The sequence below is a fragment of the Rhincodon typus genome, chromosome 34 (genome assembly GCF_021869965.1).
Source record: "Rhincodon typus isolate 14 chromosome 34, sRhiTyp1.1, whole genome shotgun sequence".
NCBI lineage: Eukaryota > Metazoa > Chordata > Chondrichthyes > Orectolobiformes > Rhincodontidae > Rhincodon > Rhincodon typus.
In genome coordinates, this window is record NC_063365.1 from 7,651,961 (window position 1) to 7,665,673 (window position 13,713).

General features: G+C 38.9%; 1 protein-coding gene across 1 annotated transcript in view; it reads left to right on the forward strand.

Moving 5' to 3' along the window:
* Positions 1–13,713, forward strand: part of LOC109917756 (AP2-associated protein kinase 1-like) — a 90,582-nt gene that overhangs the window by 19,615 nt on the left and 57,254 nt on the right. Inside the window, exons 3-10 of the mRNA XM_048616177.1 lie at positions 2,175–2,283; positions 6,335–6,477; positions 6,563–6,684; positions 10,153–10,234; positions 10,391–10,523; positions 10,621–10,724; positions 13,334–13,413; positions 13,602–13,708. Coding sequence (XP_048472134.1) covers positions 2,175–2,283; positions 6,335–6,477; positions 6,563–6,684; positions 10,153–10,234; positions 10,391–10,523; positions 10,621–10,724; positions 13,334–13,413; positions 13,602–13,708 — 880 coding nt within the window. The remainder of the gene's footprint in view (positions 1–2,174; positions 2,284–6,334; positions 6,478–6,562; positions 6,685–10,152; positions 10,235–10,390; positions 10,524–10,620; positions 10,725–13,333; positions 13,414–13,601; positions 13,709–13,713) is intronic.

A 13,713-nucleotide genomic window follows, 5' to 3' on the forward strand; every position in this document is an offset into this window, starting at 1 on the left:
TGCCAATCCACTTGTTGTCACAATCAGGGGGGAAAAAAAAGTATTGACACCACATCTGAACTCTTAATGAAAGATGTCGGTTTTGCTGATTGCCACAATGTCAAGTAGTCCTCATTCCACTTGCCTGATTGCACCTTGAACATTGAATTTGGTGATCTTCTCCATATGAACCCTTGGGAACAGTTTGTTTGGATGTGGTCATCAGGTGCAGAGCCAAGAATAGACCTTCTGATTTGCAGAGGATAAAATTATTTTAAGATTACAATAGAAATATGCTGCATGACCCCAAGTGTGAATCAGCATGCTGTGTTTGGAAATTAGTAGAAGGAAAGTGATGGGAGTGGTTGGGAAGTGAGAGGAGAATGCAGATTTTCCACAGAAGAGCAAAAATAGTCATGAGCAAAAATATTGATGTATTTGCATGTCATATTTTGCTAATAGTTTGTACTTTAGAGAATCATAATGAACCTTTCCTTAGAGTTATATTTTTCTAGAACATGACTGTGAGGTTTGTTTATGGGGAATTTTGGTGGTGAATTATTTTCTTTTGAACTGATTATTTTTCTTTCCTCATGGGATGTGGCTGTCAGTGGCAAGGTCTGCATTTATTGCCTGTTCATAACTACACTTGAACTGAATGGCTTGCTTGGCTATTTCACCAGGCGGTTAAGAGCCAAACCATTATTGACATGGGTCTGGAGTCACATGTAGGCCAACCAAATAAGGGTGGTAGAGTTCTTAAAGGACATTACTGAACTGGAAGGGTTTAGTTATGGCAATCAACAGTGTTTAAATAGTTGCCATTAGGCTAGCTTTTCGTTGCAGTTTTAAAATGGTGGAATTTGAACATATGTTTCCCAGTGACATTACTGTTAAGATGCTGCCTCCCCTCAAATGCAAATAAAAGAAAGTCAGTAAGCAGGCAATACAAACTACACTTGGCCAATTATTTAGGAAGGAGAAAAATAAGCAGCGTAGTTTTGCTTAGAATTCTGGTGGTGTTGATGAAGCACACAAGTTGTATTTTATTTTAAAGTTGTGTTCACCTAGTATTGCAAACTGAAAGTTTTCATCTGGAACTTTTCAAGCACTTCACAGTATGCAAGCTTCCTTCATTAAACAACAATCAAATTCTATAATCTAGGGTGTGTTTGCTTAAAGAAAAAAAATTCTGGAGTTAAAAGTTTAATGATGACCATGAAGCCATTATTAAGTATCAGGAAAAAAACAATTTGGTTCATCGATGTCCTTTAGGGAAGGAAACTGCTAAGCTTACCAGGTCTGGATTACATGTGACTCCACACCCAACATGGTCGACTGTCAACTGCCCTCTGGGCAATTGGGAATGGAAAAATGGTGTCTTGATTAGGCACATTGCTACAAAAGACTTTTAATTACAGTATCTTATTTGAAATAAAACTGCCAAAAACTGTAAGCTGAAAATATGGGATACTCTTTTGGCAGTGGACCCTATGTTAGAAGTATTTTTTTCTCGTATGTAGTTGAATATTGTACTTCAGCCCTTGACTTTCAATGGCATTGCCGTTGCTGAATCCACATTCTCAACATCTTGCATGTTACCATTGACCAGGAACTGAATTGGCACAACATCTACAAAGGTTGCTCCCTGTCCACAATAGCAATGCATACTATCTTTCAAGGTGCACTACAGAAATTCACCAAGGCTCCTTAACACCTTCCAAACCCATGATCACGACCATTTTGAAGAGCAAGGGCAGTATATGCATGGGAACAGCACCACCTGCAAGATCCCTTTCCAAGCCATTCCACATCCTGAGTTGGAAATGTAACATTATTCCTTTAGTGTTGCTGGGGAAAACTCCTAGAACTCTTCTCCTAATTACATTGTGAGTATATGTACGCCAAATACACTGTAGTAGTTTAAGAAGGCAGCACACCACTTGCCTGAGGGCAGCTAGGGATGGGCGAGAAATATTGGCCAAGCTAGTAAAGTATGTGTCCCCTGAATGAATGAAAAATAAGACAGAACCGACTAAAAGTGAAGGGTTATGTGACCATATATTTCACTTGTCACTGCTTCCAAACTTTGTTTGGTACCTTGTTCATTAAGTTCAAATAATGAAACATGAAGTTTTCAATATGTTAAAAGTTTTCTTAGATTACTGAAATATTTTACTTTTATTTGTAAACAGAAAGATCTGTCTGGGCATAAAAATATTGTTAACTACTTGGACTCCAGTGTTACCTCAATAAATGCCAGTGATGTATGGGAGGTCCTGATTCTAATGGAATACTGCAGAGGTTTGTTAATATCTTATTTTTTAAATAGTTTCTCTGACATCTGCGCATCTATCTACCAATATACAACATTTACTACAAATATATACAAAAAGTGGTATTTCCAGCCATTACATTGTAATCTGTGTAATTAACATTTCAAAAGATGCAAACAGTAACATGACTAACTTACCTACAATTTTGTCTTTTATGCCCATGTGTACCTTTTTATTTAATGCTGTTACTTGGAGGCTTCACCCTGTCAAAAAGGTTGGTATATATTTTCTATCTTGATCTCCAGCTGAAGATGCAACCATCTACACATTGCATAGATTTAGCATGTGCCGATATATTATTCAGTACATTTCCCCTACTGCTTGAGCAAAGCAACAGTGTAAACACCACACACGCAGTTTCTGTCACTCATTTAAAAACCAATTCCTTCCACGGTCCTAATTACAGAAAATAAAATGATAGTATTTACATACTTCCAGACAAAGTCTTAAACAGATTAATATTTCAATATAATGCTGAAATATACCTTCAATTGGAAGAATTTATGATTGCATTTCAATTACTAGGGGTCACGATTTCAAGGTGAGAGGGGAAACGTTTAAGGGAGATATGCGTGGAAAGTTCTTTACGCAGAGGGTGGTGGGTGTCTGGAACGCGTTGCCAGCGGAGGTGGTAGAGGCGGGCCTGATAGCGTCATTTCAGATGTATCTAGACAGATACATTAATGAGCAGGGAGAAGAGGGATACAGATCCTTGGAAAATAGGCGACAGGTTTAGATAGAGGATCTGGATCGGCGCAGGCTTGGAGGTCCGAAGGGCCTGTTCCTGTGCTGTAATTTTCTTCATTCTTGTTCTTTGTTCCTGCATATAAAATGGAAATAGAAATGGAACATGGTGAATGCTATTGCTGTTTTCGGTCATATGCAACAGGTAATACTATAAAATTCAGGATCGCTTATCTAATCTAATTGTAACTAAATAGTTGAAAACTCTTTGTGATTAACTAAATAATGTAAAAAGATAGTCCAGTTGAGTCCTTAGTCAAAGAATTTATAGGCTAAATTTGTAGATTGGAGCTAGGGTCTCAATTATTTACAATTTGTTTCACATGTAGGATTGTTAAATTTGTTGATGACACAATGATAGGAAAATAAGTTGTGAAAAGGACAGAATGAATCTACAAAGAGACATAGGTTAGTGAGTGGTCAAAAATTTGGTAGATGGAGCATAACATTGGAACATGCGAACTTGTGCAGTTTCATAGAGTACAGAAAAAAAATTATTTAAACGGAAAAAGATTGTAAAACTCTAAGAACAAGAGGATCTGGGTGTCCTAGTATATGAAGTGCAAGGTTACAAGTAGGCACAGCAAGTGATTAGGAAGGCAATGGTAGGTTGTTTATTGCAGGGGGAATGGAATGTAAAGAGGGATGTTTTGCTATAGTTGTGCAGGGTATTAGTGAGGCCACATTTGAAGTACTTTGTATAGTTTTGGTTGTGTTATTTAACAAATGGTCTAAATATACTCAAAGCAGTTCAAAGAAGATTCATAATTGAGGGGGTTATCTTAGGAGAAAAGATTAGATAGGTGGGCTTGTATCCATTGAAGTTTAGAAGAATGAGGAGGAATGTTATTTAAATATAAAAGATCCTAAGGGCACTTGACTGGGCAGATGCTGAAGGGATGTTTTCTCATGGGAGGGCCTAGAACTAGGGACATAGTGTTTAAAAATAAGGGGGAGTCAAACAGCGTGAAGCTAGGAACACAGCAGGTCAGGCAGCATCAAGGGAGCAGGAGAATTGACAGTTCAGATTGGACCCTTTCTCAGGACATTTAAAAGTAAGGAGTTGCCCATATAGAAGGGAGATGAAGAGGATTTATTTCTGAGGGCAAGGAGTTTTGAACACTTCTCCAGAGGGTGGTGGAAGCAAAACCAATGAATATTTTTAAGACAGATAGATAGATTCTTAACTCAGGAGGGAATCTGCAGTTATTACACGTAGGACAGAAGGTGGAGTTATGGACACAATCCAATCAGCCATGATGTTATTGATTAGTTGAACAGACTTGAGGGGTGACTGGTCTCTTCCTAATTTGTTTGCATGTTAGTCTTCTTATTTTGGTTAATAGTCATTGTTAATGCCATGTCGAGAATCCAATGATTCTGCATTTCGCAACCAGTCCTGCCTGATTTTGACCCGTGATCTACCCTGCAAATTCTTCTTTCCAGTGGTATTGCTCTGGATTAAGTCTGTAAATTATTTCATAATGGCAGGAGTGTTAAATACTTAAGCGCCTACAATTATTCAGATATTACCTGCTGTTCGGGTAAAGCTGTCTGGGTTGACTTTATCAAATTTTGGTAAGCAGAACCTTCACTCATTCAGGTTATTCATGCAGAAACCTTTCAAAAAAGTCAGTGTTGGTAAAGGTTTGTGTTAGAGCCCCTGCAGCATTGCAGTTTGTTCTACATCAGTGACAAAAATGTTGGTTTCACTACCCTATTGTGTACAATTTCCTAATATCATGGATGGAATATGTCAGATTTAATTTATCTATGCCATGTATCATTTAAGCTGTTTGATGTAGCATTATCTTTGCTGTTGTCAAAGAATAAAACAAAGAACAACAATCTCACTCTACCAGAATGAGTCACGGTTGTAGTTCTGTCTATTTCATGATTATGCCTTGAATGTTTTCTGTATGTGACCAAACATGACACATTACTGTAGGATGTTGTTTACTGGAATGCTGAGCAGTTTTACTTTTAACCTTTAAGCTTTGCCTCAAAGGATCTAATGATGTGTTGCTGCTACTACACAGCAATTTGGCATTAAATATAGCATCTGTTGTCTGCGATGTTGCTATATCTTTCAATTATTTCTTCTTTGTCCATTTTAACTTCAATCTGTAATATCTTACAGTTGTCTGTATTAGATTTCATCTGCAGCGTTTTTTTAAACTTTCATCTTAACTGTTTTGTTTTTATGTAGATTCCCAGTCAATTTCTGAGACAACTGCCCCTAGTTTATAATCATCAATGATGAGTTTGTTTTGAATTTTTGAATTTAGATCACTGCAATCAATCGGAACTCTTTAAATTCCCAGCTTGAATTTGTAGAGCACTGATGAGTTACCTTCTCAACCCAAGTGTGGACTGTCTTCTGTGAACGAACATCATTTTTTTTTTCCACAGCTTGCTTCTAACGCACGTTGTTTTGGAGCATGAATTGTAACTACTTTTTAGCTTTTGATCAATTGCATTTATTAAAGGAAATTTAAATGCACTGCATCACATGACTTTCCACCATTAGGATATCAGAGTCTCAAAGAAGTCATTAATGTGGTTTATCTTGCGAGATGTTCACTTTCCCTGGCCAATTTGATTGTTATTTACAGTTATGTATCTGTTTCCTCCTAATACTCAATTCCATAGTTTAGCAGTTACTGATAAAGGCCTAAAGGTCTGTATTTACCTGGCCTAATGATTCTTAGAAGGAAATAAATAAATTTGTTTTAGTTTAGTAATATTTTTCCAGTATTGAATGGCGTCTTCGTAACGATTGTCTGCACTTCTCAAGCGTCATCTCTAAACAGCCTTGATGCTCTGGAATACAAAACTTTTCATCCTAGAAGTTTGTTCACGTGTAGGCTTGGCTAGGTTGGTTGATTGTTGAAGCTGGCAGATCTGTCAATGCAGGACGCTTTATTCTTCCCATCTCTAATGAATGAGTATATTAACTCTGCTCTGCTCGTCATCTTATTTCAGTCTATTGGTTTTGACTTTTAAAAGTTTCAACTTCTCCCTGCTTACTACTTGTGATGCTGCAAACATTCTTTTTTTCTCTTTAGTTTTAGCTGTATTTCACACTTCAGTTTTTGCCCTCCTGTTCACCTATGAAAAGCTAGGATAAAATGAAGTGATTAATTGAAAGTGAAAAGTTCAGACCTTGGGCTATAAAGATCAATGTTTCAATGCCATTAAGTAAATTAGTATTGCTGGGATTCAGTACAAATCAAAAGTTCACTTTAATCCATCAGGCTTTATTGTTGTCATAGGTGGTCAAGTGGTCAACTTAATGAATCAACGATTGCATTCTGGCTTTGGTGAAATTGAGGTGCTGCAAATATTTTGTGATATTTGTGAAGCGGTGGCCAGGCTACATCAGTGCAAACCACCAATTATTCATAGAGATCTCAAGGTGAGAATTATTTGAGAAAGATTGAATTCAAATCTCTTGTGTGCAAGGAATTTTCAAAAAAAAGTTGCTTTCTGTTCTGTACTAGGTGGAAAATCTTCTACTTCATGATAGTGGTAGTTATGTCCTCTGTGATTTTGGAAGTGCAACAAACAGAGTCATACATCCTCAAATTGAAGGTGTCAGTGCAGTTGAAGAAGAAATAAAAAAGTAAGTTCTTCTCTTAAAATCATGTGCCTTTTAAATTATGTTGTCAAAAAAAGACTGAAATTAGTTAAAAATGCTATCTTCAAAGCAGACTTTGGTTCTACGACGGTTAACAGTTGATCCACAACTTATTTCTTCCATGCATGTTGGCTTTGTCATTTTTAGTAATGTTACTGATTTCCTGAGTTATGTATTAGTACTTACAATTTATGGCACTGAAAAATAATAATAGTTGAGGTCCCAGTACTGATTCCTTTGGTGAACTCATTACATCCTGCCAACCTGAAAAAGACCCATTTGCACCTGCTATCTGCTTTCTTTTAGCTAGCCAGTTTTCTATCCATATCAATGTGCTACCCCTTTATTTCCTGCAACAACCTTTGTGGTACCTAATCAAATGCCTCTGGAAATCTGAATGCAGTACATTCATCAATTCCCCTTAAACTGCATGATGTGTTACCCCTTCAAAAAAAAGTTCCAAGATTGGCCAGGCATGTTTTCCCTTTTACAAAACCATGTTGACTCTACCTGATTTACCTGAACTTCTCTAAGTGGTCTGTTATAACTTTAATAATTTCTAAAATTTTCCCTATGACAGATGTTAAGCTAATTTGTTTGTAGTTTCTTGCTCTCTGTCTCCCTTCGTTTTGAATAAAGGAGTTGCATTTGTTATCTTTCAAACTGATGGGACTTGTCGTGAATTAACGATGGGATTGTTCGCACCTGCATTACCGACAATTGTGATTTCACCATGAAATCATTTATGAATCATATCTCCTTGCACAAAACCAGGTCCAGTAAAGCCTACTGTCCTGTTGGCTCCAGAACATGCTGTTCTAAGAAACTGTCCTGAAAGTATTCTATGAACTCCTCACCTAGGCTTCCTTTTGTCAAGCTAACTTTTCTAGTAGATAGGTAGATTAAAATCTCCCATGATTTATAGCTGTGCCTTTCTGATAAGCTCTCTTTATTTTCTCCTTTATAAACCACCCGTTATTTGGTTACTGTTAGGTTACCTGTATATCAATCCCACAAGTTACTCTTGCCTCTATCATTTCTCATCTCTTCCCAAACTGCACATCTGGTATCTTGAAAGTCAGTCATCACTAACTACCCAAGGCACCCCTCCCTCTTTTTCTACCTTCATGCCCTTCCTAAATGTCCAGTATTCTTCAAGATTCAGGTCCTGACCTGCGTCATCTTGCACCCATGTGTTCATAATGACTACCAGATTATGCTTATTCATTTCTACTTGTGCTTTCAGTTCATCTGTTTTGTTCTGAATGCTATGTGCATTCGGATTTAGAGCCTTTAGCTTTGTTCTTTTTTTATAAATTTTAATGTTATCTGTTGGTTAATGATTTATGAACTATATTTCTTTCTAGATCAGTCTGTTTATAATTTTTTTATTCACTCGTGAAATGTGGGCATCACTGGCTGGCCAGCAATTTCATTGCCTGTCCCTGGTTGCCCTTGAGAAGGTGCTAGTGAGCTGCTTTTATGAAACACTGCACTCCATCTTCTGTAGGTTGACCCACTGTTTGGACTTGTGTTTATTCTTTGATTTACCGTATGTTCCCAAGTTTGATCCTCTGCCCCCTTTTTTAAATTTAAAATCCTCTCTGTCTCCCTGGTTATGTGGTCAGCAAGAACACGGTTACACTGGTACAGATCCCATTTGCACCAGTACCAATGCCAATGTGCCACTGACTGTTATCAACATCTCCTTTACCTATTTTTGAGCCACGCATTCATTTCTCTTATCTTATTAGCACATTATTTCTCTTCCTCCACGTGAATGGCACTCTGTACCATGATGCTTGGACAGTTCACTCACCCTCCCTGCATTCTGTGCTCTCATCCATACTAGGAGCATGACCCTCATGCCTATTATATATGGGCACTGACTGAGGCTCCTCCATAGCTCAATTTGGATCCCAGTACCTGCCTTGTTCACAGTCACACCCTCCTGTGCCTGACCACGGACAAATTTGATGTAATTACATTGAAGGGTGTGACTGCCTCCAAAATCATTGTCCCAGTACCACTTCCCTCCCTGGTGTGTCACAGTATCTGCTCAGAATTCTTAGCTGAAATTCTTCAAGCCTCAACCAACACCTTTTGCAGATGTGTTCACTGTGGATCACTCCAGCACCCTCCAGCTCGCATATACTACAGCACCAACACATTGCCTGTCCAGCCATCTCAACTCTATTCAATTAATTAATGTCCAGCCATCTCAACTCTATTCAATTAATTAATTTAGGTGTTAAATATTTTACGTGAATCTCCAAACTTTAATGTTCAGCTGTAATATTGTCTGTTGATTTAAACTGCTTAGCCAATCAAAAGAGATATGGAAGAAATGCCAATCACTGACCTGCTATTTTGTTTTAATCTAGGTGGTTCTTCTATAACTTTCAAGTGGAGGAATATTTTCAAATTCAGCACTTCAATTATAATGACTAAGTCACGTGTATGACATCGAGCTTTAACCTGCAACTACTTCCCTCCATTTCTTTCGTGCCTCTGATTCATCCTGCTGCTTGTCAGATATCCAGAATTGATGAACAGATCTAACTCCAACTAAATATTTGGAAAGTTGAAGCCTCAATCTGGTCCCAAGCCATCAACTATTTCTTTCACCCTGGCTACAGTCTAAAGCTTATCCACCTCATTTTCAGTATTGCCATCCATTTTCCCTTGAGTTGAGTTTCCATTTCCTCTTCCATCATTAAATGGATTCCACCTCTGTTTAAATTTATAAATGAGAGTTTCAGCTGCTTATGTCTTTATTAACTCTAGCCATGACAACTCCAACGCTCTCATAGCTGGTGTTGTACTTTAAATTTGAGTATCCAAAGCTCTGCTACCCATGCCCTAACAGTTACCAAATCCTGTTCACCCATCCTCCTTATGCTTACTAACTTACACTGGTTTCTTGTTTGGCAGCAGCTCAATTTTAAAAGTTTCTTTGATTTAAATCCTGAACCACCACTGCTACCCCTCCCCCCACCAGTCCACGACCTTGGCCCCCTCTTTAACTATAATCTCCTACAGCCATGGGATCTCTGTTCTCCTCCAGTTCTAGCCTCTTAATTAATCTTCATCAATCATTGTTCCTGTATCTAGCTGTTCAGATACCAATCTTAGAATCTCCTCCCTACATCTATTCAACTCTATCTCTCTCATTCCTCCTTGTGAGATGGTCCTTAAGTCCCGGCTCTTTAACTAAGTATTTGATTATCTCTCCTATTGTGGTGTGGTTTTAAATTTCTTTTGGCTAAAGCTTCTATGAATGATAGACATTAAATGTTTCATATAAATGCGAAGTATTCTAACTAAAGTAGCCTAAACGCAAGTCAACGTACTGTGATGGTGTACAATAAGCCAACAGTGGGGAAAGGCAGTGGTCTTTACAAAATGTCGTGCTTGTTTTATACCAGTAAGTAATCTTGCTCTAATTTTCAGGTATACAACACTGTCATACAGAGCACCAGAAATGGTTAACCTTTACAGTGGAAAATCCATTACTACTAAAGCTGACATATGGGTACGTAAGAATTGATCTGTTTCTAGGAATACATGTGTTACTTGTTCCTATGTGCTTTACCCATCTCAGTTGAATTCTCAGAATTAATTTGATCTACTGTTTGTAATAAAGTTGAACCATTTCTTTTAGATAAATTCTCTTATTTGTCTCTTTTAGGCCCTTGGATGCTTACTTTACAAACTTTGCTTTTTTACCTTGCCATTTGGAGAAAGCCAAGTTGCTATCTGTGATGCAAATTTTACAATTCCAGATAATTCTAAGTATTCCAGTGAAATGCATTGTTTAATTCGTAAGTATTCAGCTCTTCAGATTAATTTCTTGGTCAATCTTTTTGGCTGTTTTACCTAACTTTTCATTGGTGAATTTAACTTGTTGCTTTTTTGCAGGATATATGCTTGAGGCAGATCCAGACAAGAGACCTGATATTTATCAAGTTTCTTTCTTCACATTTAGGATGTCAAGGAGGATGTGCCCTGTTAAGAATGTTAGTGTAAGTATGTTTGCTTGCTTGGTTCCATTAATAGCCACAAAGAATCCTTTGATAGGAATAACTTGTGTAGAGCCTATTTTGACAGTTCAGTGAAGATGATGCTAAATTATCTAGCTTGAGACGCGCATTCTAATGAATGTGGTTGATGTAAAAGTTACAAGTCAGTTATCTACATTATAACCAAATTGATAAGCCAGTTTGCTGATCCTTGTTATATTTGTGATTTTACAATGTAATTTTAGTGGCTATTTGTAAGTTTTTGTTTCACTGTGCACATCCTGATCATGAGATATTTAGAGAATTCCTTTTTTGTAGCTCAATAAATAGTCTAAAGATGGTTCATGAAGCACATGCACTGAGGTTTTGGAGTAGATCTGTAGCTCGGGTTGTGGGTGTTGAGGTTGGTTGGCTCGCTGAGCTGGTTTGTTGTTCCGCAGATGTTTCGTTACTGTGCTTGGTAACATCCTCAGTGCAGCCTCTGATGAAGCGTCGGTGTGTTTTCCCACCTGGTTTTTAAACGCGGGTCTGTTGCGATGGATTGCCTCACTTCCGGGTTTCCTCCGTTGTGGAATGTATATGGGGTCGAGTTCAATGTGTTTATTAATAGCATGCTTCGTGGAGTGCCATGCTTCCAGGAATTCTCGTGCTTGTCTCTGCCTAGCCTGTCCCAGGATCTTGGTGTTGTCCCAGTCGAAGTCGTGGTTCTCCTTGTCCATGTGGATTGAGATGAGTGAGTGTTGGTCGTGTCTTTTTGTAGCCAGTTGGTGTTCATGTACTCTTGTTGTTAGTTTCCTTCCTGTTTGTCCGATGTAGTGTTTCTCACAGTCTCTGCAGGGGATCTTGTAGATGACATTGATCCTGTCCATGGCGGGGAGTGGGTCTTTAGTTCGGGTGAGCACTTGTCGTAGGGTTGATGTGGGTTTGTGTGCCACTCTGATTCCCTGCAGTCGTAGAAGTCTTGTGGTGAGTTCTGACATGTTCCTGATGTAGGGCAGTGTGATGAGTGTGTCAGGGCGTGTAGAATCTTTCTGATGTTGTTCCTGTAGGCATCTCCTGACCCAGTTCTTTGGATATCCATTATCCTTGAACACTTGGAAGAGGTATTCCTTCTCCTCTTGGCGTAGTTCTATGTTGCTGCAGTGTGTTGTTGCCCTTTTAAATAGTGTTCGCACGCAGCTTTGTTTGTGTGTGTTGGGATGGTTACGTTACGTTTAATGATGACAAATGTGATGCAAAGACTGGAAAGGACAGCCCTTCCGCTAATCCAGCCTAAACTATTGATACGCTACGTAGACGACACCTTTGTCATCACTAAACCGGCCAAACTAGAAGAGACACACAAACTCATAAACAACACCCTCACTGGAATAAAATTCACCAGAGAGGAGGAGAAGAACAAACAACGCCCATTCCTGGACGTCATGGTAGAGCGCAAGACAAATGGGGAGCTGCAAACGAAAGTACACCGAAAAGCCACGCACACAGATCAGGTATTGAACTTCAATGGTAACCATCCCAAACACACAAACGAAGCTGTGTGCGAACACTATTTAAAAGGGCAACAACACACTGCAGCAACATAGAACTACGCCATGAGGAAGAAGAATACCTCTTCCAAATGTTCAAGGATAATGGATATCCAAAGAACTGGGTCAGGAGATGCCTACAGGAACAGCATCAGAAAGATTCTATACGCCCCGACACACTCATCACACTACCCTACATCAGGAACACATCAGAACTCGCCACAAGACTTCTACGACTGCAGGGAATCAGAGTGGCACACAAGCCCACATCAACCCTACGACAAGTGCTCACCCGAACTAAAGACCCACTCCCCGCCATGGACAGGACCAATGTCATCTACAAGATCCCCTGCAGAGACTGTGAGAAACACTACATCGGACAAACAGGAAGGAAACTAACAACAAGAGTACATGAACACCAACTGGCTACAAAAAGACACGACCAATACTCACTCATCTCAATCCACATGGACAAGGAGAACCACGACTTCGACTGGGACAACACCAAGATCCTGGGACAGGCTAGGCAGAGACAAGCACGAGAATTCCTGGAAGCATGGCACTCCACGAAACATGCTATTAATAAACACATTGAACTCGGCCCCGTATACATTCCACAACGGAGGAAACCCGGAAGTGAGGCAATCCATCGCAACAGACCCCAGAGTTTAAAAACCAGGTGGGAAAACACACCGACGCTTCATCAGAGGCTGCACTGAGGATGTTACCAAACACGGTAACGAAACGTCTGCGGAACAACAAACCAGCTCGGCGAGCCAACCAACCTCAACACATGCACTGAGTATTCTGTATGTTGGGTTTTCATAAAAGTAAGTGTAAACTTAGGAAATGAAGTATTTCAAATTGATCGATCTTTGCAGCTAAGTTTGGAGAAAGACTGAAACTCAAAATTTGGAGCATTTTCTTTCATTTCAAGTTTCATCAAACTCAAGCACTTTGATTACTTTCCTGTTGAGACGATTTAACTTTGAATCAACATTCTGTATTTTATATTTAAAAATTTATATCTTATATTATGTGAAGGAAGGACCGATATGTTCAAGGTGTGTTTCTTTTTTCCAGAATGTACCGATTCCAGTGAAAATGCCAATACCAGTAAAATCTAGTGAAGTTGCTGCTAAAAAGTCTCAACCAAGGGCAAGGTAGACCAGTCATTGCATTGTCTCGCTAAATTTGAGTTTTGTTCCATTGTAAAGTGTTAATTAAAGGTAAATTTCCGGATGCCTTTCAAATTATAGTCCACACTTTTGTGCCCCAGTTTTGGGGGGAAAAATGTCGCCTTTTACAAGTTGATACTTATAAATTTACTGTTCATAAAAACCTTCTATAGGCTTACAGATCCAGTACCGACTACAGAGACCTCAATAGCACCTCGCCAAAGGCCAAAAGCTGGCCAGTCAACTCCATCTTCAAGCATTCTGACGATTCAGCCTGCTATGACT